At 38.1% G+C, this 27,577-nt stretch overlaps 1 protein-coding gene and 1 long non-coding RNA gene across 3 annotated transcripts; both read right to left on the bottom strand.

Annotated features, from left to right (window-relative positions):
- Nucleotides 1-16,933: 16,933 nt before the first annotated feature.
- Nucleotides 16,934-19,505, bottom strand: LOC140820832 (uncharacterized). 2 transcript variants are annotated; one of them, XR_012115594.1, is made up of 4 exons: nt 18,808-19,505; nt 18,371-18,474; nt 17,376-18,002; nt 16,934-17,239 (listed from the first exon to the last, which is right to left on the bottom strand). It is a non-coding gene; the product is annotated as an uncharacterized lncRNA (long non-coding RNA). The 2 variants fall into 2 exon arrangements; XR_012115593.1 differs by having other exon boundaries at nt 16,934-18,002; nt 18,808-19,500.
- Nucleotides 19,506-20,214: 709 nt separating this feature from the next.
- On the bottom strand, nt 20,215-21,159 carry LOC140820823 (glutathione S-transferase T3-like). The gene has a single exon (XM_073181185.1). The coding sequence runs from the start codon at nt 21,157-21,159 to the stop codon at nt 20,215-20,217; it is 945 nt and encodes a 314-aa protein (XP_073037286.1).
- Nucleotides 21,160-27,577: the final 6,418 nt, after the last annotated feature.

Raw genomic sequence — 27,577 nt, 5'->3', positions numbered from 1 at the left:
CTTATGATGAAATCCTTCAAATGTCTAAAGAGGTGGATGAATCTGATTTAGGTGAAGAATCGATATCTCTGTTTACTAAGAAATTTGGTGATTACTTGAAGACTATGAGAGAGAAGAAGAAAATTGGACAAAAATCAGTGTTGCCCAATATCACCACTTCTACAAAAGCTCAAAAGTTTACTCCTATGAAAGGACAATTTCGACCAAAAACCGAATTGCAAATCCAATCAAATGTCAGAAATCTGGACTCAGTGCAATGTAGAGAGTGTTCGGGATATGGACATTATGCCAATGAGTGTGCCAATCGACTTCGAAGAAACAAAGGTATGATTGTCACTTTGAGTGATGAAGTGTCTGATGACGACCAAGAGTCGAATGAATCTGAAAAACATATATCGTTGTCTGCTGTGATCAAGGAGAAACGCATAATGCAAATCAATCCTTTGGGTGTTGCCACCGGTGTTGCAATACCTGGTCGCAACATCTCTTCAAATTCTTTATGTCTTAATTCTACAACACTTGGTGAATCAAGTCAGTATGAAACCCAAGAAGTAGATGATGATGAAATTACCCTGGAAAGTGTGCAGACAATGTATGAAGAATTGTATGAAGACTGGATCAAAATAAATAAAGTGAATGCAATTCTCTCCAAAGAAAATACCGAGCTAAAGTCACAAATATCACGACTTGAAGTAATCTTAAGTAAGAAAGATCTGGAATTATGCAAAGTCAAGGAGGAGCTTGGGGATGCAACTCAGATTCTTGTGAAGCTTAACTCAAGCTCATCTAAACTTGACTCACTCTTGATGATGAGAAAGAATGACAAAGCTGGACTTGCCTATCCGAAACACCAGTTTGAAATTGGTGAGTCTTCCAACACTGAAAGAAAATCAACAGTTTTTGTAAAAGAAAGTGTTGAAAACTCGAATGCTACACACACTGAAAAAGGTGTTCCATCAAAAGGGCAAATATCTACCAAGAAGTCCAAATCCAGAAAACGCCACTTTATCGGCCACTATTGTTTTAGACCTGGTCATATCAAACCTTTACTGCTTTAAACTGAGAGATGACTACACGAAATGGGAATCTGAACAGGTGTTGCCTCAGGTATTGAACAACACCCGGCGCAACACTGCCAACAGGAAACCATTGGTAAAAAAGGTTTGGGTGCCTAAGGCTAAAATTCAATGTTCTGTTATTTATACCTCATTAAAGACTAACCTTGCAGGAATATGGTACTTTGACAGTGGCTGTTCACGCCACATGACAGGTTGCAAAGATCATTTGATTGAATATGTTGAACTAAGGAGTGGTCATGTGACGTATGGTGGAGGTGCTAAAGGAAGAATTGCTGGGAAAGGAACCTTGCATGTTGATAGACTGCCTAATCTACACAATATGCTTTATGTCGAAGGGCTTAACTCAAACTTAATAAGCATAAGTCAACTTTGTGATGACGGTTTGCATGTTAAGTTTGATAAAGACAATTGTGAAGTGTTTGATAATGCTAATACTCGTATTTTGACAGGTACAAGGTCTGCTGACAATTGCTATCAACTTGGAGAAGACTTAGTATGCAATCATTCAAAGGTGAGTGAATTAAACTTGTGGCATCAAAAATTGGGACATGCAAACTTCAAGACATTAAAGAATCTTGGTAAGTACGATGCTGTGAGAGGTATGCCTAATTTATCCTCTGGAATTCCGTATGTTTGTGGTGCATGTCAAAAGGGAAGCAAACACGTGTTCCCCATCAAGTGTTGCAACACTTTGGGACAACACGGTGTCTTGAACTCTTGCACATGGATCTTATGGGTCCAATGGAAGTAGAAAGCCTTGGAGGTAAGAAGTATTCATGTGTTTGTGTGGATGACTTCTCTCGCTTTGCATGGGTAAGATTTCTTAGAGAAAAATCCGATACATTTGACGTTTTTAAGAAACTACGTGCTAAGATTACTAATCTACATGATCTGAGGGTTGGTAAGATAAGGACTGACCATGGTAAAGAATTTGAAAACTCACACTTTATATCATTCTGTGAAAAGAGAGGGATAACTCATGAATTTTCGGCCCCTAAGACTCCTCAACAAAATGGAATAGCCGAAAGGAAAAATAGGACATTGCAAGAAATGGCCAGAGTCATGTTGAGTTCAAAGAATATTTCAAAACGTTTTTGGGCCGAGGCCTTAAACACCGCATGTCACATTTCAAATCGTGTGTACTTAAGAAGTGGTTCTACTATGACATCCTATGAAATTATCATGGGAAGGAGGCCAAACCTGAAGTACTTTCATGTTTTTGGGTGTGTATGTTATGTTTTGAATGACAGAGACCATCTTGCGAAGTTTGACTCTAAAAGTGACAAATGTTTATTCCTTGGCTATTCATCCAATAGTCGTGCATATCGCATGTATAATCTTAGAACAAGAACGACTATGGAATCTATTAACGTCGTTTTTGATGATCTTGCAGATTTAACAGGAAAAACAATCGAGAATGATGTTGATGAGCTCCTAAATGCAAGTGAGACACTACATAACACAGATGTTGTACCCGGTGTGGTAACACCTGAGACAACACCTGCACCGGCAGAATCAAAAGCTGAACAAGGAGAGAGTTCTGAACAGGATGATGATGTAACCAATGAAGGGATTGATATTCCCACTAAGATTCAGAAAAATCATCCCTCATCTCAGATCCTCGGAGAAACATTTGGAGGAATGCAAACTAGAAGAAAGGAAAAGGTAGACTATCGGAAGATGATGGGACTAGTATGCATGACTTCTGTATACTCTCAAGTAAGCCATTCTTGTTTTGTTTCACTGATTGAACCCAAAAATGTAAATGAAGGCTTAAAAGATGAATTTTGGGTCAATGCTATGTATGATGAACTTGAACAATTTGTTAGGAATGATGTGTGGGATTTGGTGCCTAGACCTGATAATGTGAATGTTATTGGAACCAAATGGATTTTTAAAAACAAAACTGATGAATCTGGAATTGTTGTGAGAAACAAAGCAAGGCTAGTTGCTCAAGGGTATACTCAAATTGAAGGGATTGATTTTGATGAGACATTTGCCCATGTTGCTCGAATTGAATCTGTCCGGCTTTTACTTGCTATTGCTTGTCACATGGACATAAAATTATATCAAATGGATGTGAAAAGTGCCTTTTTGAATGGCATCTTGAAAGAAGAAGCTTATGTAAGCCAACCTAAAGGATTTGAAGATCCACACCACCCGGACCATGTCTACAAGTTGAAGAAGGCACTTTATGGACTTAAACAAGCTCCACGAGCATGGTATGGTAAGCTTACGGAATTTCTGCTTGACTTAGGCTTCAAACGAAGTGAAGTTGATAAGACTCTTTTTATTAAAAAGTCAAAGCATGAAATACTTGTGTGTCAAATCTATGTGGACGACATCATTTTTGGAGCTTCTTCTCAAAAACATGTTGATGATTTTGTTAACTGTATGTCTACCACATTTGAAATGAGCATGGTAGGGGAGTTGAGTTTCTTTCTTGGACTACAAATTAAACAAATGCATGATGGGATTTTTCTATGTCAGTCCAAGTATGCCAAGAATTTGGTGAAGAAATTTTCTACCGAGAACACTAAACACATGAAAACACCAATGGGGTCGACTGAAAAATTGTCCAAAGACGATGTTGCGGCAGGTGTTGACCACACCCAATATCGCAGCATCATAGGCAGTCTTCTTTATTTAAGCGCAAGTCGTCCTGACATCATGTTTAGTGTATGTTTGTGTGCCAGGTACCAGGCTGATCCTAAAGTCACTCATTTAAAAGCTGTCAAAATAATTTTGCGATATATATCTGGAACAGTTGACTTAGGTTTGTGGTACATCAAAGAAACAAACACCAATTTAGTGGGCTTTAGTGATGCTGACTGGGCTGGAAACTTATATGATAGGAAAAGTACCACGGGTGGGTGTTTTTATCTTGGTAACAATTTGGTGTCATGGTATAGTAGAAAGCAAAATTGTGTGTCTTTGTCCACTGCTGAATCTGAGTATGCTAGTTGCTGCTCACAACTTCTGTGGATGAATCAAATGATTAAAGATTATGGATTCAACAGTGACACTTTAATTGTATACTGCGACAATTCAAGTGCAATTGATACTTCAAAAAATCCAGTGCAACACTCTCAAATGAAACACATTGACATTAGACATCATTTTATTCGAGATTTGGTTGAAAATGGTATGATTCGAATGGAATTTGTTGGAACTGGGAACCAACTGGCTGATATCTTTACAAAACCATTGGATTTTGAGAGATTTTCCAATCTTAGGAAGTCTCTCAGCTTGTGTACACAATGATCATTCACAGATGTTGTCCTCGGTGTTACAAAACCTGTGGACAACACTCAGCATGCATGTGCCTTTTATTTTTAGGATGCTAGACATATTGCATACATCTTGTTTTGTGTGAAGCCTGTACAAGTGAAGGATACTGAATGGTGCGCTCTCAGTTGTGAATCAAACTTTCTATCAAAATTCTCTAAAGTAAGGAGTGTGCTCAATCTAAGTCATAAAGCTGTTGAGTATGTTCGTGTACTACATGATCGTGTCCAATGTAGACAATGAATTAGAAAATTCTTGAGCAATAAGGTGAAAAATAGAAAAGAGGAGAAGAATTTGAAAAAAAAATGGAACAAAAAACATTGTTTAGAAGAAAAAGGAAAAAGCTACCTAGAGGATTCCAATGAAGACCGTTCTTCTAGTGTGGGAGCTACCACTTCTAAGTCAAAATCCAGATGGAAAAAGCTACCTAGAGGAGTCCCATGAAGGCCGTTCCTCTAGAGTGGGATCTACCATGTCTGAAATAAAAATGTTCAAGAAAGTTTGAGTCCAACTTGTGAGTGTTGCCAAGAGGTGTTGCCAACACCTAATTACAGACTGATCACAGTTTGATCACATGTGTGGGGACCCGGGCTCTAACTCAATTCTTTTGGGATTTAATTGGATCTTTGTTCGAAAATGTGGGTCAAAATTTTGCTTTTAACTTTAATTCAAATGTATTAACTAAAGCATAACATATCTCGATAGAAATTAAACAACGTAATATACATACAAGTCTGTTCGTACAAACATACACTAGTGTTCAAATGACAACTACAAACATAAGTAGTACAAGTTTCATAAGAAAACACTAGTAATCTGCAATGCCCGAGATCTCCACGCTATCATCATCTCTCATCTAGCTCGTGACCCCGATCCTGCCCCACCTGTTGCCATGCACACATACAGACACGACAACAGCCGGATAACTCCGGTGAGAACATATCCCAGTATAAAACATGGATGCATGCAATGTCATAATCATGTACAAAAGCATAGCATAGGTATCAAGTAACATGAATATAATTCTAAACATGTAGAAGAATACAAATCTGTATTCAACATTTAAATCTTGACTCGACTCATTTCTAATCTAGGGATCCCGGTGTGAATAAGACGGTCTGTCACCTACCCAACCACTCGGGGCAACGGTACGTCTTATTCCTAGACTTCGGTCAACTCTGTATCGAGGGTCTACACATATAGCAAATCTGCTCCTATGCGTCGATACACCGAAACGTCTAGTTTTTGGCAAGTCTGCCAATCTCTCCTATCTCAGGACTCGAATATAAATCAATAAACAAGGCCTTACATAATCAATGTAATAACAATCTAGTATGTGATTTAGGGAAACTCGTATCAAATCTGAATCGAGTTGTGCAATCCCGTGACCACATGAATTATACCTTTCTTGTCGCACTGTCTGTCGAGCTCTCGAATCAAATGTCAAACATGTCACTTCAAATCTGAAATGGCAATGTAGATATACTTTCTATCAATATACATCTCAATGTACAATCCTGTAATCGATTTCAATGTAATTCAACGGCGTAACGGCGTAGTCTCGCGATACCGATAACTCAATCTCAACATTCTCAATCATAATCAACTCATAAACTCATCAACCTCAATACATAAGCTGAAATCTATACCATTTTAACTTAATACATGCTGGAAACTAACAATCGTAGCAAATAACATCCGTTTCTTGATGCGGTTACGAATATACCATGCTCAATACCTCAAGAACACAATACAACTAACATATTACAATGTCTCCAACATCTATATTTCGAAATAGGTTGGAATGGAACAATACTTACATCCTTTGATAGCCCTTGACGAGGTAAGTTCAAAACCGAAGTCGGATCTAAAATCGGATAACCGGGAATAGCAAAATCTCAAGTGCAAAGATCAAAAGAATGAAAGCTCCTCCCAAACCTTCTCTCGGCTCTTGTTCTGAATAGTTTACTGAAATGAAGACACATATCATATATTGCATGCAAAAGGGACGAGTGTTCATGTTTTTCAAATGACACGCACTACCGCGGGTGCGGTAGCATAAGGGCGCGGGTGCGCTGTGCTCTCGGCAGCAATATTATTTTCTGGAATTCTTAGACCGCGGGTGCGGTCCTTACATGACCGCGGGTGCGGTCTCACACCGCGGGTGCGGTCGTGCTAGCACCGCGGGTGCGGTGTCTGTTCGCACATTTCCCTCAATTTTCTATCACCTACACCGCGGGGGCGGTAGTCCTAGCACTGCGGGGGCGGTGTGGCTTCGGCCATGCTACTCAAAATCTCATAATTCATGCATTCTTATCTCTACAATTCCAATATCAATAATATCGATAATTCTCAAGCCTTACATTTCTCCCCCTCTTAGACAGGAGTTCGTCCTCGAACTCGCAAACAACTTAATCAATCATAGTAAGGAAGAAATGACATTAGAACTGAAAGAAAACTCACATCATACAAATAGCTCGGGATGCCTCTGTCTCATCTCAGACTCTGTCTCCCAAGTTGCTTCCTCGATGCCATGACGATTCCACTGAATCTTCACAAGCGGAATAGTCTTTGTTCTGAGCTGTTTCTCTTTCCGATCAAGAATCTGAATCGGTCGCTCAACATAGCTCAAAGTCTGATCTAACTCAGCTTCGTCAGATTGAATGACATGAGAATCATCCGGCATGTATCTGCGCAACATCGATACATGAAAAACATCATGTATACCGGACAGTGAAGGAGGAAGAGCAAGTCTGTAAGCTCGATCGCCAATCTTTTCCAGAATCTCATACGGACCGATGTATCTAGGAGACAACTTCCCACGCTTGCCAAATCTGACAATGCCTCTGAAAGGTGAAATTTTCAAAAATACTCTGTCTCCCTGTTCGAATACTAACGGTCTACGTCTAATATTGGCGTACTTCGCTTGCCTATCCTGTGCCGTCTTCATTCGTTTCTGAATGATCTTCACTTTTTCTGTCATCTCACGAATCATATCAGGCCCCAACACTGGTACCTCAGAAATATCATCCCAGTACAACGGAGATCTGCATTTCTTTCCGTATAAAGCTTCAAACGGTGCCATCTCTATGCTCGTCTGATAGCTGTTATTGTATGAAAACTCACACAACGGCAATGAATCTTGCCAACTAGTACCAAAGTCTAGTACTACAGCTCTCAGCATGTCCTCTAAAGTCTGGATAGTCCGCTCTGACTGTCCGTCTGTCTGAGGATGATAAGCAGTGCTCAGGTGTAAAGTCGTACCCAAAGCCTGCTGCAAACTGTGCCAAAAGTGAGAAGTGAATCGTGGATCACGATCTGATACGATCGACTTCGGCACACCGTGCAATCTGACGACCTCTGACATACAACTCTGCCATCTGATCGTGTCGATAGGTCATTCTGTACGGAATAAAACAAGCTGATTTGGTTAATCTGTCAATGATGAGCCAAATCGAATCACAGCCCCGGGATGATCGAGGTAACTTCGTCACGAAATCCATGGAAATGTGATCCCATTTCCATTCAGGAATAGACAAACTCTGAAGTAAACCTCCGGGCTTCTTCCTCTCTGCCTTCACCTGTTGGCAATTCAGACATCTAGACACAAATTCTGCAATGTCTGTCTTCATCTGTTTCCACCAGAATTGTGTCTTCAAGTCGTTATACATCTTCCTGCCACCAGGATGAATGCTGAACCGACTACAGTGTGCTTCCGACATAATCTGTCGTCTCAAATCTGAAATCTCTGGCACCACTAAGCGGTTATTCACATACAGAACAGAATCTCTGACCTGATATTCTGATATATGACCAGCTCTGACCATATCAATCGATCTCTGTACGCTCGGATCAGTTCTTTGTGCTTCTTTGATCCTCGAAATCAGATCTGGCTCAATCTGAATCGCAGTAAGTCGCAACGGTCTACTCTCTGTATTAAATGTCAATCCAGACAAGCAACAATCTTCTACTAAACTCGATACACCTACAGTCGACAAGGACAAAGAACATACCTTTCGACTCAAGGCGTCTGCCGCTGCATTCGACTTCCCTGGATGGTACTTGATCTCGCAATCAAAATCTTTCAGCAGATCAAGCCATCGTCGCTGCCTCATGTTCAACTCTGACTGAGAAAAGAGATATTTCAGGCTCTTATGATCGGAATAAATCTCGAATTTCTCGCCATACAGATAATGACGTCAGATCTTAAGTGCAAACACAATCGCCGCCAATTCAAGATCATGAATCGGATAACGAGTCTCGTGCGGCTTCAGCTGTCTAGAGGCGTATGCTATTACGTGCCCTCGCTGCATAAGAACACATCCTAACCCTCTGTGAGATGCGTCACAATATACAACAAACTCACCTGTACCGGTAGGAATCGTCAAGACAGGCGCACTAGTCAGCCTCTTTTTCAGCTCTACAAAACTGGCTTCACAATCTTCGGACCACACAAATGGCATATTCTTCTGTGTCAACTGGGTGATAGGCTTCGCTATACTGGAGAAATCTCGAATAAAACGACGATAATACCCGGCTAGACCCATGAAACTGCGTATCTCAGGCACAGAAGTCGGTCTTGGCCAACTGATCACAGCTTCAACTTTACTCGGATCTACCGCAATACCATCTCCAGATATAATATGCCCCAAGAAGACAACCTGTCTCAGCCAGAATTCACACTTGGACAGTTTGGCATACAACCGCTCATTCCTCAAAGTCTTCAATACAATTCTCAGATGATCTGCATGCTCAGTCAAACTCTTCGAATACACCAAAATGTCGTCAATAAACACAATCACAAATTCATCTAAATATCTCTGAAAAATGCGGTTCATCAAACTCATAAACACCGCTGGTGCATTCGTCAAACCGAAAGGCATAACAACAAACTCGTAATGTCCATACCTGGTTCGGAATGCAGTCTTCGGAATATCAACGTCTCTAACTCGGAGCTGATGATACCCTGATCTCAAATCAATCTTCGAGTATACCGAAGATCCCTGTAACTGATCAAACAGATCGTCGATGCGAGGTAAAGGATATTTGTTCTTCACTGTTGCCTTGTTCAACTGTCTGTAATCAATACACAGTCGCATCGAACCATCTTTCTTTCTAACGAAAAGCACCGGAGCACCCCAAGGTGATACACTGGGTCTGATATATCCCTTGGACAGAAGATCCTCCAACTGTGCTTTCAACTCTTTCAGTTCAACAGGCGCCATCCTATACGGAGCTCTCGAAATAGGAACACTGCCTGGCACAAGGTCTATGCTGAAATCAACCTCTCGAACTGGAGGCAACCCTGGAATCTTATCGGGAAAAACATCTGCAAACTCGCAAACCACTGGCAGATCTGCCAATGCTGGGCTCGTCTTCAGTAGATCTACTGAATATACGAGAAAGCCCTCTGCTCCTCTCTGAAGCAATCTACTCATAGTCAGAGCAGATACTAAGGGAATCCGAGATCTGGAACCCTTGCCGTAGAATTTCCACTCCTCTGTCATTTCAAGTCTGAATCTGACAATCTTGTGGAAACAATCTACCGTGGCCCTGTACTTGGTCAACATGTCTATGCCAACTATACAGTCAAAATCAGCTAAACCAAGTACTACACAATCAAGATCAATCTCATGCCCCTCAAACTGAAGCATACAGTGTCTAACAGTAGTCACAGATATCAAACCACTTCCCAACGGAGAAGCTATAGACACTACTGTCGACATCGACTCAACAGGCAATGAATGTCTCAATGCAAAATGTTCAGAGATGAATGTATGTGATGCCCCTGTGTCTATCAACACATATGCAGGATAACCACAAAGGAAACAATTACCTGCAATGACGTCATCTGGCGCCTCCTGCGCCTGCTCCTCTGTCAGGGCAAAAACACGTGCCTGCTGTCTGGGAGGCTGACTCACCGTCTGACTACCTCCTGGCCTCTGCTGGGTCTGTGTGGAGGGTGGCTGAAAGGAGTGCACAGAGGATGCCTGTCTCTCCATCTGTGGCGCTGGTGCTGATGATCCTGTGCTCTGGAATCGTTGTGCACCTCTCTGGGGACAAACTCTGGCAAAGTGTCCCTGTTGCCTACAGATGTTGCAGCGTCCCAGAACTCCTTGACACTGCTCCGTCGCATGTCGCCCTCCGCATGAACCACAGTATGCGCCACTATAATCTGACCCCTGACCTCTCTGTCGAGATCCACCCAAACTCGATGAACTGCTCCCGGATTTCTTAAATTGTTTGCCCTTAGCCTTTAGAAAGTCCTTCTTGCCACTACCACTAGCTCCACTGTCAAAACGAGGAGGAGGTGGTGGAAACTGTACGGTCGTGGACTGTGGCGGTCTCTGCCCCTGAACACCGTAGGAAGCTCCTCGCTGCCTGATCAAGCCAGCCTCTGCTCCCTTCGCTCGGTTCAGTGCCTCTGACAAAAGTACTAGGCCGGCCCGTGTTCACCAAAGTAAAGACATCGGGATTCAGCCCGTTGATGAACTGATCGGCCACTGCCTCGTCGTTTCCGGCCACATGCGGTGCAAATCGTAGCAATGCAGAAAAATTTAGCCACATACTCCTCGATGTTCCACTGTCCCTGCTTCAGATTCGCGAATTCAGCTCCCTTATCTTTCCGGTAGGAAACGGGGAAGAAACGCTGATAGAACTCATCTTTAAAAACTTTCCACGTGATGTCAATGCCTCGGTGCTCCAAGGCTCTCTTCGTAGTCAACCACCAGCTCTTTGCAACCTCTTGCATCTGATGCCCTATCAGCTTCACACGTCGTTCGTCAGTGTAAGCCAAGGACTCAAACAGCATCTCAATATCATCCAGCCAGCTCTCGCATTCTACTGCACTCTCTGTGCCCTTCAGGGTAGGCGGATGGAAAGACTGGAATCTCTTCAATAAAGTCTCCATCGGTGTAGCGGTAACATCCATCTGTGCACCTGATGTGCTACCCTGCTCTGGCTGTGGCACTCGTCTAGGCGGCATAAATCTGATTATCAAACTAATTAGTACCCAATTAATATCATCTGTCTCAGCCCTCCTCTGATCATAGACTCTGATCGAGAATCGGTTCTGATTCAGGCTTGACAAGTATATGCTGTAAATCAATTCAGATAATGTACAACATATAATAGGGAAAGCAATAAATCATGCTAGCATCTCAAAGCAAGGAAGATGACTCGATCTACCCCGCTCATTCTACTCTATCTCAGTCTACAGAACCTACTGCTCTGATACCACCTGTTGTGGGGACCCGGGCTCTAACTCAATTCTTTTGGGATTTAATTGGATCTTTGTTCGAAAATGTGGGTCAAAATTTTGCTTTTAACTTTAATTCAAATGTATTAACTAAAGCATAACATATCTCGATAGAAATTAAACAACGTAATGTACATACAAGTCTGTTCATACAAACATACACTAGTGTTCAAATGACAACTACAAACATAAGTAGTACAAGTTTCATAAGAAAACACTAGTAATCTGCAATGCCCGAGATCTCCACGCTATCATCATCTCTCATCTAGCTCGTGACCCCGATCCTGCCCCACCTGTTGCCATGCACACATACAGACACGACAGCAGCCGGATAACTCCGGTGAGAACATATCCCAGTATAAAACATGGATGCATGCAATGTCATAATCATGTACAAAAGCATAGCATAGGTATCAAGTAACATGAATATAATTCTAAACATGTAGAAGAATACAAATCTGTATTCAACATTTAAATCTTGACTCGACTCATTTCTAATCTAGGGATCCCGGTGTGAATAAGACGGTCTGTCACCTACCCAACCACTCGGGGCAACGGTACGTCTTATTCCTAGACTTCGGTCAACTCTGTATCGAGGGTCTACACATATAGCAAATCTGCTCCTATGCGTCGATACACCGAAACGTCTAGTTTTTGGCAAGTCTGCCAATCTCTCCTATCTCAGGACTCGAATATAAATCAATAAACAAGGCCTTACATAATCAATGTAATAACAATCTAGTATGTGATTTAGGGAAACTCGTATCAAATCTGAATCGAGTTGTGCAATCCCGTGACCACATGAATTATACCTTTCTTGTCGCACTGTCTGTCGAGCTCTCGAATCAAATGTCAAACCTGTCACTTCAAATCTGAAATGGCAATGTAGATATACTTTCTATCAATATACATCTCAATGTACAATCCTGTAATCGATTTCAATGTAATTCAACGGCGTAACGGCGTAGTCTCGCGATACCGATAACTCAATCTCAACATTCTCAATCATAATCAACTCATAAACTCATCAACCTCAATAATAAGCTGAAATCTGTACCATTTTAACTTAATACATGCTGGAAACTAACAATCGTAGCAAATAACATCCGTTTCTTGATGCGGTTACGAATATACCATGCTCAATACCTCAAGAACACAATACAACTAACATATTACAATGTCTCCAACATCTATATTTCGAAATAGGTTGGAATGGAACAATACTTACATCCTTTGATAGCCCTTGACGAGGTAAGTTCAAAACCGAAGTCGGATCTAAAATCGGATAACCGGGAATAGCAAAATCTCAAGTGCAAAGATCAAAAGAATGAAAGCTCCTCCCAAACCTTCTCTCGGCTCTTGTTCTGAATAGTTTACTGAAATGAAGACACATATCATATATTGCATGCAAAAGGGACGAGTGTTCATGTTTTTCAAATGACACGCACTACCGCGGGTGCGGTAGCATAAGGGCGCGGGTGCGCTGTGCTCTCGGCAGCAATATTATTTTCTGGAATTCTTAGACCGCGGGTGCGGTCCTTACATGACCGCGGGTGCGGTCCTTACATGACCGCGGGTGCGGTCTCACACCGCGGGTGCGGTCGTGCTAGCACCGCGGGTGCGGTGTCTGTTCGCACATTTCCCTCAATTTTCTATCACCTACACCGCGGGGGCGGTAGTCCTAGCACTGCGGGGGCGGTGTGGCTTCGGCCATGCTACTCAAAATCTCATAATTCATGCATTCTTATCTCTACAATTCCAATATCAATAATATCGATAATTCTCAAGCCTTACAACATGCGTGAGTATTTCATTTTTGATCATATTTTAGGCATAAATTTAAGTCATTCATACTAATGCTTTGTGAATTCATCATGTCCAGTGGGCTACCAGCTTTTAATTCATGAAATTCGAAAAATAACCTAACCAACTTAATTTTGAAATACCTTGATATCTAACGGTTAGTGGGGTTAATTCGATGTGGCGTTTCATCCTGCCTGATCTTCTTGAAATAATGATTACACTGTTTCAGAAAGTTACCGTTGGAGTAAAAACTGATTTGGAAAGATGTCGGAGTTGCGGCTCATCAGAATGTTACCGTTGGAGGGGTGTGCTTAAATAATTAGGGATAAATAAGGAACAACTTTACGGCTTACTATTTTCCCTCATATTCTAAAATCTCTCCTACCCTAACTATTTGTTTTCTTTTTCGCGCAATAGTATCTGTGTTCTTCGTAAATTTATGTCTTCTTCGAACTTCCCTACTTTGTGATTCTTGATTTCACAGATGGCTGGCTTTGATCATCAAGACATTAGGAGTGAAATGGCTGCGAGCATGGGCGACAAATCACCTGACACAACACCCACAGCTGCAACCGATGTTTTGGGCATGGCAATTGTAGGTCTGTCAGAAGAACCAACTCCGCTGGAAGTAATTGCCCCTGGCGAACCTGGGAATGAGATAAATGTTGAGAATCCACCGGATTTTGAAACCCTGAATAAAGCTTTTCCCCCTGCTCCCATGCGCCGAAGGTCCAAAAGACAAGCAGGGTTCGACCCTGACTTTGTTCCAACCAAGAAACCACGGGTATCTACTTCTTCAAATCTGTTAGACCCTGACTTCTCGTCTGGAGATGACTCCAATGATGAAGACTTTGAGTTGGTTGCTCGCCCCAAACCAACAGTTGCCGCAAAGGAATCTGTTTCTACTTCGGGCAGTCAAAAACATAACTCAATCATGGATTCTCATGAAGCTGCAGAAGAACAATCTCCTGGTGAACCTGAAGATGATGAACAATCTTTGGCAGAGTTTCTTGCTCAGCTCAAAGAAGATAAGGCCGCTCGAAAACAAATGGCTAAGCAGGATGAACCTGACTCAAAAATGATGAAGGAATTCGAGCAAAACCGGCATGGTGCCTCTGATGACTCCTCCTCATCGTCTGTATTTGACTTTGAATCTGAGGAACAAGGTGATGATGCATCTGAGGACATTGACTCTGAAGCTAGCGAGTCTTCTGATAGTACCGCTGCTGCTGCAACCGGTGTTGAAGAGGATGTTGACAACACCAACTACAACACTGACTCTGCTGATTATGATCTCAGTCAATCCTTCTCCCCGAAGTTCTATTCTGAAGAGGCCTTGGCGTTATGGCCCTTGTTCATTGAAATAGAACTGATCGAGGAGAAAAATATTGATGTTAATGCCTATGGGCGGTAGAACTTGATTGAATTTCTGAAGATCCGACGGCTATTGTCCACTGTCACCACTACTATGCCATACTGCCGCCATGTAGTGCTGGAATTTTATTGCAATCTTTTGAGGAGTGTGGGAGATGAGGACTCAGTGAAATATGGCAGGGTGTTTGTTCGTGAGCGTATTTACAAATTCACACCGTCACTGATCAACGAAGTCTACAACACCCCAGATATTGAGGAAGATGAAGAAGTCCCGGACATCCATGTTGTAACCTCCGTGCTGACTAGAGGTGTGATCAAAGTATTCCCCGACTATCCCAAGAAGCTGAGCGCTGCTAATCTCACGTCCTTTTACTCTTTCCTACATAAGACCTCAATTTGGAATTGGACCCCGTCAACAAATTCCACCACTGTGACCAGATCTCAAGCCATGATATTGTTTAATATTGGCACTGGAAGGGCCTTTAATTTTGGGAGGTTGGTGTTCAGGACAACATTACAATATGCTGAAGGGGACTTCAAGAAGACTAAGCTACCACATCCCTCACTGATCTATGGAGTCTTGGAGTCTCAAGGGTTCATTAGGGACATTGATGAAGATCTCTGCCTTGTTAGGGAATCCCTGAAGATTTCTCATGTGTATTTTAAAGGCAACAGACAGATTGATATGCCTTGGGTGACTTCCAGTGTTGCTCCGGATGTTGGCAACACCGCTGATGCAACATCGGAGTCTCTGCCTGACTTGACTAGCCTGCCCCCTACACCTCCTCCTGGTTATGTTACATTATCTCTTTCCTACATTCAAGCGCAGATTGCCTATGGTCGACAACAGATTGCTAATGCTAAACAGACCATTGACCATTATGAACATCAAGTGGCAGACTATGAACTTCTATTGGCTGCTAGTATCCATTCTGGACAAAAAAGGGGAGTAGATGAAGCTGGAACCAGTGGAATACAAATGGATGATAGAGATGACACGGACAACAATGAAGGAGGATGAAATTGACTAAGAGTCTGGTTGACTATGCTGAAGTTTTCACTCTAGTGGTTTTTCTTACTACTAGTGGTTTTTCTTACTGCCATGGTTTGTAGTACTGTATGCTATTCATCTAATCGTAGTTTGATTAATGGTATGGTATGAACTACTTCAATGTTGTGCTCTGGATGTTGTCACATCTAACATACAACACCTACTGTGTTTACTGATTCTGGGGGAGTCAACAAGCCAATAACTCAGGGGGAGTTCAGTCAAATACCATTTGTGGTTGTTTTGTCCAGAAAGGCAAAAAAGGGGAGATTGAAAGGAATCGTATTCCTTGTCATCTTTCCTTTTTACTAATTTTCCTTTTTTAAATATCTTTTTGTTTTGCCTTTCTAGACATTTAGTATATGATCTCGTATAGATTTCATATTTGATATGAGACCATAATATATATGACCGACATAATCTTTAAGATATGCTATCTTTAATTAAAAAGAGTTTTTTTCTAGTAAAATTGGTTTTTCATATTATATAGGTCTATGAAGACAAGTTGGTAAAAAAGAAGGTGAAGGAGATACAGAGCGGCGTGTTGATCGCGTGAGAAGAGAATTTATACGAAGAGACGTTTTCTGAGTAAAGCAATCTCGGGTCATCAATAAGAGTGTTGCTGCGAAGTGCTGACCATATCCGTAGACGACACCTAATCACTGTTTTGATTAGTGTGTTGAGTGTTGAAGATTTGTCACTTCTCAGTTGATACATCCTATATAGTTTTGTTATACGGTTTGTTAGAGGTTTAGGATGTAATTTGTTACTCACCTTCACAAGGGAGTTGTTTGACTATTTCACTAGTATTGGTTTTGTAAACTTACAAGTTTTTCTAGTGAATTATTTTGCCCTGAGGCACCGCACAAGTATTTCATACTTGTGCATGATTTATATCTTGCGTCTCGTGTTGTTATCATCCAAAGTTGTGTGTTAGTATCTTAAACTATAATTTCCGCTGCATGTTGTCGTAGGTGTTACAACACCTACTCACAACACCTACTTTCTGATACACACAACAATCACCCTCATCACACTCACACTATGGAAACAGAACTTTCATACTTCATCAATAGCACAGTACCTTCCATCTAAGAAAAATTATACATGGAAACATACACTCACATCTGCTGAATGAGAAGCAAAAGGAGCAGAGTTACATTAAAATTTACAAACAAACAGTTATACAGCACACAACCATAAAAAAAACTTCATCATAGTTACCATACATGCACTGAATTTCAAGTTCTTATGGCATAATCACAATAGTGAGGCATAGATAACTCATAAAAGCTTGCATTGTTCACCATAAATGACTAACAGATTATGTAAACATGAATTCAATCTTGCAAGTTACGCTGCCAGAGCCGAGCTGTCATGCATCTTTGGCTGCAAAAGAGAAACAACATGTAACAGTTGATCATCCGTCTCTTAAAGCTAAGGTCATTTAATCTGCAGGGAAAATAAAAGGTTTTGAAAGTTTGCAGGAAGCCAAATCATGAAAGACCGAAGTTTCATGGTCCACCTGACACCGTTGGATCATTCCGTTGTATATTTTTTCTTTTATGGAATATGAAGGATGCGACGGTGTGGGATGGAAAATGACTAATTCAGTTGATCCGAGTTCAATATAGAATATCCTTCCAAACAAGAGCAATGAAACTCACCAGTAACATCTTATCCATATGCCATCTAAACAGCATATATATGTATAACCTGATCGATCTTGGAACGAGATACAGGGCAGCCCCATTTCTTGGCCTTAATTCCATTCAAACAAGACATGCACCCAGCCATGTGCCCACATGGGACACAAGCTCCCTCCAGTGGAGCGTGTAGGCATAATATTGTACAAAATATAGAAACCATACCATTTTCATACATTTCACCTGTACTACCAGAAATGGAAAACCCAGATGGTGGAGATAAATTGACAGGGCTAGTGTCGATTGAATCAATTGATGGTTGAGGTTGTTTTTTTTGGCTGCTGTGTCATCTTTTTGCTGCATTGTTAGGTGTCAGCCACTTCTGAATATAGTTGGCTAAACAAGATTCATGTTGAGGTGATCACACGCTTAGGCTTGATCCCAAACGGTGTACTTATGCTTCATTTTAATAGACAAGTCTCCTTAGTTCCCCATCGCTTGGGGTTCTCTTAAAAAAAGCATATTAACGGAAAAAATCTGCTTCGCTTGATGGATCTCATTAAAAGTTTACATAAAACAACATATTCATATCGTAAAGCAACCAGATATGATAGACAATATACACTGTTAATGTCTATCCAGGTCTTATAAAAAATCAACAATACTCATTAAAATTGTGTTTAACTAATCTGGCGATCAAGAACGACGCAAAAGGGAAAATAATAACAAAACGACGCGCAAAAGGGAAAAAATAACAACACGGCCGACTATGATATCAACAATTTCAGGTTTGTACCTACGACAAAATGAAACACACAGGATAAGAATACAATTCTCGAGATCAAACTTTTCAGGTGAAAAACCACAATGAAACCTGGCTCTCGACGTCCTAACATAATTTCTTGAAGAAATAGGCAGGTGTATTAACTGCTGGGGTAGTAATTGTGTCAGTAACAATACCACGACCCAATCTTTCACCTGGACACATTAATGTAAAAATCAAAAGAAAGTACAATCCACGGCGATCAACAAAATCAATTCTACGAAATCCATCTTGGATTTGGACGTTCACCAAATAATGCAAGAGAGTTCTTACAATGCCACAGACACTTTTCCTGAATAATCAATATACCGAGAATTTATTATAAATTATCAGGCATTGGAAAAACTGTTTTTCTTCCAAAAATGTTTCACAATAATCAAAAAAATAAAAATATGCTAGAAGAAACACACAAATGAGATTGCATAACGGAGAAGTCAAGTAAAGAGAAAGCGAAATCAAAGAATATGTTGAATTAATTAAAATCATACCGGCATGAATCGGGACGCTACCATCCAAATTCAAAAAGGAAGCGTATTTGAAAGGAGGCGACCTCAAACCGTACATTTTCCCGATCAAAAGTAGTATTTTTAGCCACAATCACCTCGTCAACCGGCGCGGAGGCGGCCACAGCCGCAGCAACGACAGCCTTAGCTGCGGGCTTGAAATCCAAGTCACCCTGGTCGTTCGGCCACGAAGCAGCCACAACCTGCACCACACCAATGTTGCTACAGTTCCGTCGCGCCTTGTTGCTCAGCTGCCTAACGAAATTTGGTGGGAATTTCTAAATCGTCGAGGAAAGTCCGTAGACCGACATCACGCCGTGGAGCATCGGAGGCTTGATTTTCCTAGCGGACGGTGCAGCAGTCCGCGTGTAATCAGGATCGGAGCCGCACTCGAAGGCCGGAAACGCCATTGCGTAGCTTGAGATGGCCGGTAGGGATCGAAATGGAAGATTAGCCGATTATTGAGTATATCGAGCAGGAGACGCGCTACTCGTCTCTCCTCTTTATATGTATAAAAGAAGATAAAAGAGAAAACCGAATGCTGTAGGTGGCACAAGCGTGGTTTATTCGCAGCACAGACTTCTGCTGTGTTGGAGAAAGAATGGTAGGCCACGTGTATTTTAGATGACTGAAAACCGTACAAAAACAGGCTCATTTCAACTTATTCATGCTTTCATATATGTAGATTTTATATAAAATATTTGATTTTAAAAATCCAAATTAAAACTGGGGAAAAAAACCTTATATTATCAGTAATTTAAAAAGTTACAGTTGGAAAAGGAAACTAAAAGGCAGAGAGCATAAGAATTGAGATCATACACGTGTAGATAAATGAAATTTTATCTAAAAACTTACTTTTGACAATATTCACTCACATGCCTTAGAGCATCCGCATTGGTGGGTGTTATAACAACCACCACCTCATCAAAAATCGTGGGGTCCACATGCCACATACACATTACATTAACACATCTATTCTCCCACATTCATTTTAACATTCACACTCATTATTTGTGGGTCCCGCTGTCCATTCATTCATCTTACTCTTATTTTACATTAAATAAATTCAATTTCAAATTTTTTAAGAAATTTAAATTTTTATTATTTTATATTAATAATAATTTGTTTTTATATATTCAATACGTAAAATAATTTAATTTTATGAGTGTCATTTACTTAAAATTAAAAATTTATTATAAACCTAAAATAAAACGGTACAACATATAATAATAAATAACACTTGCATAAAAATATTAGAAAATAAATTAAACTTAAGAGAAAATGTAAAATACTAATTGATCGGAGAGTTACATTAACGAAAATGAAAATTACAATGAATGAAAATTATAACAACTGAAAATTACAATAATCGAAAATTACAATAACTGCAAATTAAATATTCCATCTCCCCCTAATCTCTTGACATAGACGTTCGTGGATGATAAGATGCTCATATGTCATTTGCGAAGTATCCTTCGAAAGGATTGCATATTCCTTTAGTTGAACTTTGGCCATAGCAGCTTTTGCTTTCATCTCCTCTACTTCGAGTTGTTTTTGTTTCATTTCAACTTCAACTTTTTTCATGTTTGTATATTCAGTAAACTTTACAAACATATTGTCCAAGTTTGTTGTCATACACTCCATGCCCGATCTCGTTTTACCTTTTCTCTTTCTTTTTGCTGCCTTCTGACCCATTGGACGATTTTCTTCTACAATTAGGTCTACATGTAGACTCGCATCTTGGTTGGATGAGGTGTTGCTTGCTCCCGACTCCGAGGTCCTTGCCTTCTTCGTGCTAACAAGGTGATCAACGGACTGTGGAGTAAACATTGGACGGTCTTTTACGATCCTCCACACATGCTCAAGATTAAATGCGATGCCGTTATTTTCCGGACGATATTTTTCATACGCAAGTCGTAGTATATCCTCATCACTGTGGCCGCTACGATATGCACTATAAATACTATTGTAATTTGCATTGAAGCGATATACATTTTTTTGGATGGTATTGTGCCAGTGCGATCGTATGACACTTGCACTTCTATTGGGTGTACCTGCGGGACGATTGTCATTGTAGTAGCTTGCAACACGTCCCCAGAAAGCTTCCGCCTTTTGATCATTGCCGATGATTGGGTCATCGCTGATAGTGACAAACGATCTCGCTAAGACCTCGTCTTTAACCTTTCTCCAGGTTGACCGTTTTTTTCTACCCTCAACGCCAGAATCCACATTCTCCAAATTTACGACTTCAATTAGGGATTCACGGTCGGACAATTGAGTCTCTGGGACGAGAGTCGGAGTGGCCGGTTCATTTTCCGTCGGAGAAATAAATGGCATACTGATTGCATGTGGATTAGATGGATAGTTTGGTGGATATGGATTATATGGATACTTTGGTGGATATGAATTGTAAGGATAATTTGGTGGATATGGATTATGTGGATAATTTAGTGGGAATTGAAAATATGGATATTTTGGTGGAATTTTCGAATTTTGGGAAGAAGTATTTTCTTCCGTATTTTTTGGATAACTCACGAAATTTCTAAAAAAACCTCGGTAATTTTCATCCATTTCGGAACAAAATAGGATTTAAGAAATTTTTGAAAAAAATGATTTTGAGATGATGAAAATAGAAGAGAGAAGATTTTTGGAGTGAAGAATAATAGGTTTTGATGTTTGAAATAATTTGTGTAGTGTGTGAATATTTATAGATGAATATATTATTTTTTTAATAAACTAGCCGTTAATTAGCCGTTAAAATAATTTTTTAATTTTAAAAACAAAAACAACCGTTAGTTCTTTATTTAACATTATTTTTTAATTTATTTTAGTTTCCGATTTTTTTTAAAACATACAAATTTGAAATTTAAAATAATACATTAAATAAGGAAAATTCATCACGTGCGTGGGGCCCGCGTTTAGCGACGGGTTTTAAAAATCCGTCGCAAATAGCAACGGTTTTTACCAAACCGTCGCTAAGTTTCGAATTTTTTTTAAATAAACTGACACATGGGCGTTCATACATATGAACGCCCCACACCCTCTCTCATGTGAGTGGGCGTTATAACGCCACTCACATTGGAGAGAGGGTGTTAAAGGGGTGTTATAAAACCCCTTTTAACACCAATGCATGTGCTCTTATATATGGAGTGTATATTTTGAAATTAAGAGGAATCCTATGAATTATATACGACATTAAAATCTATAATTTAATAATAATTTTCAAATATTTACTCCTACAATTTAATGAATATTACTATTTTCTTAGATTATTAACAAATGTGAAGAAAATTGTAAATTTTTTATCGTGATTTTGATAATTTATTTTGTCAAATTCAATATTAGTTCACCATCTCTGTTATTAGAGTGGGTCTAATGTGAGACCGTCTCACGGATCTTAATCTGTGAGACGGGTCAACCCTACCCATATTCACAATAAAAAGTAATACTCTTAGCATAACAACTAATACTTTTTCATGGATGATCCAAATAAGAGATCCGTCTCATAAATATGACTCGTGAGACCGTCTCACACAAGTTTTTGCCCTGTTATTATTATCATTTACAATTTGAGTGAGTTTCTTGTGAGACGGTGTCACGAATCTTTATTTGTGAGATGTTTCTACCGATATTCACAATAAAAAGTAATATTTTTAGCATAAAAATTTATATTTTTTCATGGATGACCCAAATAAATATGACTCGTGAGACCGTCTCACACAAATTTTTGCTTTATAAAATTTAGTCATTCACCCATAATGTGATATTAATAATTCCGAAAATAAATTGATAAAATTTCGATTATGTAAAAACAAAAATAGGAAAATAATTAGTTAAGACAAACGGTCTTACATATCTATATCTTTAATATTAATAAATATATTTTATATTTATAATAAAAATTAATATTTTTTCCATGAATAAATCGAATTTTCGATTCGTATTATCATATAATTGATCCACAAGACGTTTTCCATTAGTTTTAGTGGACATGAAATTATAATTTTACCGGTTTATGGTATATTCTGCATGACGATTGTGTACAAAAAAAAGGGTGAGTCTATGCTCCTCCAGGAGTTATACACCCCCATCTCCTTTGTTTGACACGTGTCCCATTGTATTATTTTTTAAAATCTCTTTCTCTTGTTTTTTTTTTATTGCTTTAATCACAGTTTTTTTTTATGTTTTCAATGTCCAACCATAATTAAGTAAAGGCAAGAGAAAATAGGTGTGATTCTTCATAACACTAAATTATATTAATTAATGAGCATTTTCTCCCGCTTCTCCACCGAGCATCCTCTTCCCGCCTTCTCGACCGCAGCTTCATCTGTAATTTTGTAATGGAAGGTATACTTTTTGTAGTGTTCTTTTAATGCATTAACTGTCATTTATTTCATTATTTCTAACACAGACGTTACTTTCCTTAATATATTATTATCTCCATTCATGCATATGAACGAAATATTAACATAATGAAAAAAAAAAACTGAGATTCCAAAATAACACAATATGAAAAGATTGCGTGCATTATATTGGAAATATCTAGCTTTTTTATCTAGGAATATGCAAAAGGGAAGATTTGGCTTTTGATTTTTTAAAAAACTCATTATATATTCCTAAAAATATATATATAAAATCTGAATAATAATAATTTTTTAAATGATTTGGTTCTTTTGGATCTAATATTGTGGAGGCATGATATTTAACATCATTAAGTTTTAGCATTTTTATTTGTGCAGGTTCGATACTATATTGTGTAGGTGGATGTTTTCTATTGATACTTTTTATCTCTATTATTTGTATAGATTGGATGTCAAATGATGTTAATTGCACTGATGGAGGTGACAAACCTGAAAGATTTGAGACACTGAATGTTGAGAAAAAACTTGATTCTACAATTGAAGAATTTGAGAAAAGGTTAGATGTTGGTCAAACTATTAAAAGTATTGACGATGCATATTTATTATATTGTGAGTATGCACACACGAAAGGTTTTAGTGTTCGGAGGGGAAAAGAAGATTATTTCAGTGGTTCTAAAGATCTTTACATGAAAGAATTTGAATGCTCATCCCAAGGAATAAAGGATGAAAAGCAGGAGTGAAAATAATAATAGACCTGTGTATCAAAATTTAGAAACAAGAACTAATTGTAAGGCGAGACTTAGAATCCGGAGGAAAAAAAATGAAAATTGGAGAGTCACCATTTTTGAGATTGAACATAATCATGAAATGGTTGATGAAAGTGAAAGATATTTGCTGTCGATCGGCTCGTAAGGTTTCATATGCTCAAGGTGTAACTTTAAGAGTAATGTCAGAGTGATAAACATAAAAATTGTACATTAATTAAATGTTTTATAATATAAATATATAGTTTTTGTTTTATTAAATGTTTAAATATTAAATGTTTTATAATAAATTGTATAAAATATAAGTTGTTGTGTAATTACAAGTTTTTACTATTTTTTACAGGTTCGATAAAATAAGAATAAACTTGGAGTTTCAAACGGGATTAAGATGATTCTTGGACCTGTAGAAAGTTGATGTTAATATCTACAATATTGATGGCAAGCATGAGATAAAAATCTTCTCACAAGTGGTATCAAATTAAGCAACAAATAAAGTTACCAAATGAGTGGCAGTTTTACCATGCTCTAGTATTTTGACCATATATCTCAAATTACTTGGTCAAATGGTTTGAAAAAAATACCACAACTAGACAACTCAATTATACACATGTTTCTTTTTATGTGAAGAAGCAAATTCGGAGAAGAAGATTTTCAAAAGTGATGTGTAATATAATATAATATCTTGGAACACCAATGAAGACTTTTGTGTAAAAAAATAATATTTTATTTGTGGTTGTCTCCCCAAATTTGGCTATAAATAGGGGTGCATTGTAATGTATTGAGATATCCCTCATTCTATGAACAAACCTTTGAGTTCATAATATTTCTCTCTATATTTTTCTTTATTTCTTCATTTAAATATAATTAGCATGATAATTTCATATTCAAAGTTTTACACTTTGAATAATGAATAGCTAACTTCCTAAAGTTGAGATGATAAGGTGAAACTCTTGGCATAATAATAAGGTTATTAAAAGGTAAGAATCTATGTTTTATATTATTTAATCATTATTTATTGTTTATGTTATATTTATTTCTTTAAGCATTTTTATACCCTACTTATAAGTGGGTGTTTTGATTTATTGTTGTTATATGTTACACTAAATTCTTGGAACCATTTAAATGTTAGTTTGGTATTACCAACCATTTAAAGTGGATGCCTTGATTTATTATATATAAATATATTATAATATTAAATTGTTGGAACCATTTAAATGTTTGTTTGGTTTTACCAACCATTTAAAGTGGGAACCTTGATTTACTATATATAAATATATCATAATATTAATTTCTTGGTACCATTTAAATGTTAGTTTGGTTTTACCAATCATTTAACCTTGATTTAGTGTTTACAAATATATATATATATATATATATATATATATATATATATATATATATATATATTTATAGCACAATAAGTACTTGACAACATTTATAAGTTTTGGTATATATTATATACTTATAAGATAATAATATATAATATAATATAAATATAATTATTTAATATATTGGAACCATTTTATTAAGTGGATTTCAATATTGTTCGTTAATATTAACTTTATTAAAATAAAAAGAGTGGATCCTTTAATCTCAACTACTTAAATTAAAATGTGAACAATTAAAATTTACCTATTAAAGATTCAAACAATTAAAATTAAAAAGAAACAAAAACAAAACAAAACAAAAAGACATTGTAGTGGACTTGTAATTAACTTAGCTTCCCTGTGGATACGATATCAGACTCACCGAATTATACTACTTGTGGACAACCTGCAGTTGGAAATGCAACAATCAGAGTAGCAACAAGTTTTTGACGCCGTTGCCGGGGAAGTATAATTTAATTTCAAGTCTATTTAATTTCTTTTATAGTTTATTTTTCTTTATTTGAATTTTTATTGCTTTTGTGTGTTTTTATTCTTTTGCATTTGCATGAGCATTTGGTCACGTACACTTAGTGGTCGACTCATTCGAAATAACCATTTATTTTTACAAAACATGGCGGAAGAACCCATCCAAGAAAATGAAGATGAAATTCAATCTCAACATGATCATGATAGACGAAGAACACTTAGAGATCACATGAATCCTACACGTACTAGTGCACTTTCATGTCTAGTTTTTCCCCTGATGCATCTCATTTCAATTTTAAGCATGGTATTTTCCAAATTTTACCCAACTTTCATGGCTTAGATTCTGAAAATCCAGACATGCATTTACGAGAGTTTGAAGAAGTGTGCAACACATATAATGATATAAATTGTAGCATGAACACCATTCGACTTAAGCTTTTTCTTTTTCTTTAAAAGATAAAGCTAAAACTTGGCTACAAAATCTTTGATCGGGATCCATTCGAACTTGGGATAAATTGCAACAACAATTTTTGAAAAATTTGTTTCCATCGCATAGAACAAATTTTTTCAAAAGGCAAATCATCACTTTCACTAAAAAACAAGGAGAAACTTTTTTTCAGTGTTGCGATAGATACAAAGAATTGCTTAATCTTTGTCCACATCATGGTTTTGAAATTTGGAGGGTTGTTTCTCAATTTTATGAATTCTTAATACCTAAAGATAGGCAAATGGTTGAATTTATATGTAATGGAACATTTGAAGATAAATATCCAAACGAGGCAATTGATTATCTCGATTCATTAGCTGAAAATGCTCAAAATTGGGACACTATAGGTACAATCGAACCATCAAACAAGATTCAATCTCCTACATCTGATGGAGGTATGTACACTCTCAAAGATGAACATGATTTTCAAGCTAGATTTACCTCTTTGGCAAGAAAAGTTGAGGCACTTGAATTGAAAAAGAATGGTCTATTAAAATCTGTTCAAGAAATTGTGTGTCACATTTGTGATACAAGTTATCATTTTACAAAAGATTGTCCCACTTTGCCCTCTTTTAAAGAATGTCTCCATGAACAAGCCAATGTTTTGAACAATTTCAAAAGGCCAAATTTTGAACCATTTTCTCAAAATTACAATCCAGGTTGGCGAAATCATCCAAATTTTAGTTGGAGGAATGATAATGCTGCACAATTTCCGCAACCACATTTTCAAAATCAACAAAATTTTCAAAATTATGCACCTTATGTTCCTCCACCTAGAAGGAATTTGGAAGATTTATTGAATTCTTTCATTGCAAAGTAAGAGTCTATCAATACTCAAACTGCTCAAACCATGACAGATTTGAAAGATACTCTTGCTAAATTTGCATCTGCACTTAATGTTCATGAAAAAGGTAAATTTCCTTCACAACCTCTGCCTAATCCCAAGGATCATCATTCACAAACTGGAACTTCTGGAACTCAACCGATGGATCAGGTAAAATCTGTTATTACCCTTCGAAGTGGTAAGGTTGTGGAAAAATTCATTCTTGAATCTTGTGAAGATGATGATAAATCAACTTCAAAGGGTAAGGAAGTGGAACCCATAACTTGCGAAGAGGAGGTTCAACAGACAGTGTCACCACCATTCCCTCATGCATTGAAAAATACAAAAAAATCAAATTTGAATTCTGATATATATGATATTTTTAAACAAGTAAAAGTTAATATTCATTTATTAGATGCAATAAAACAAGTACCATCATATGCCAAATTTTGAAAGACTTGTGCACT

Source organism: Primulina eburnea, unplaced genomic scaffold (genome assembly GCF_022965805.1).
Source record: "Primulina eburnea isolate SZY01 unplaced genomic scaffold, ASM2296580v1 ctg186, whole genome shotgun sequence".
Classification (NCBI taxonomy): Eukaryota; Viridiplantae; Streptophyta; class Magnoliopsida; order Lamiales; family Gesneriaceae; genus Primulina; species Primulina eburnea.
Note: the sequence above shows the minus strand (reverse complement) of the source record. Positions and strands in the feature narration are given on the sequence as shown.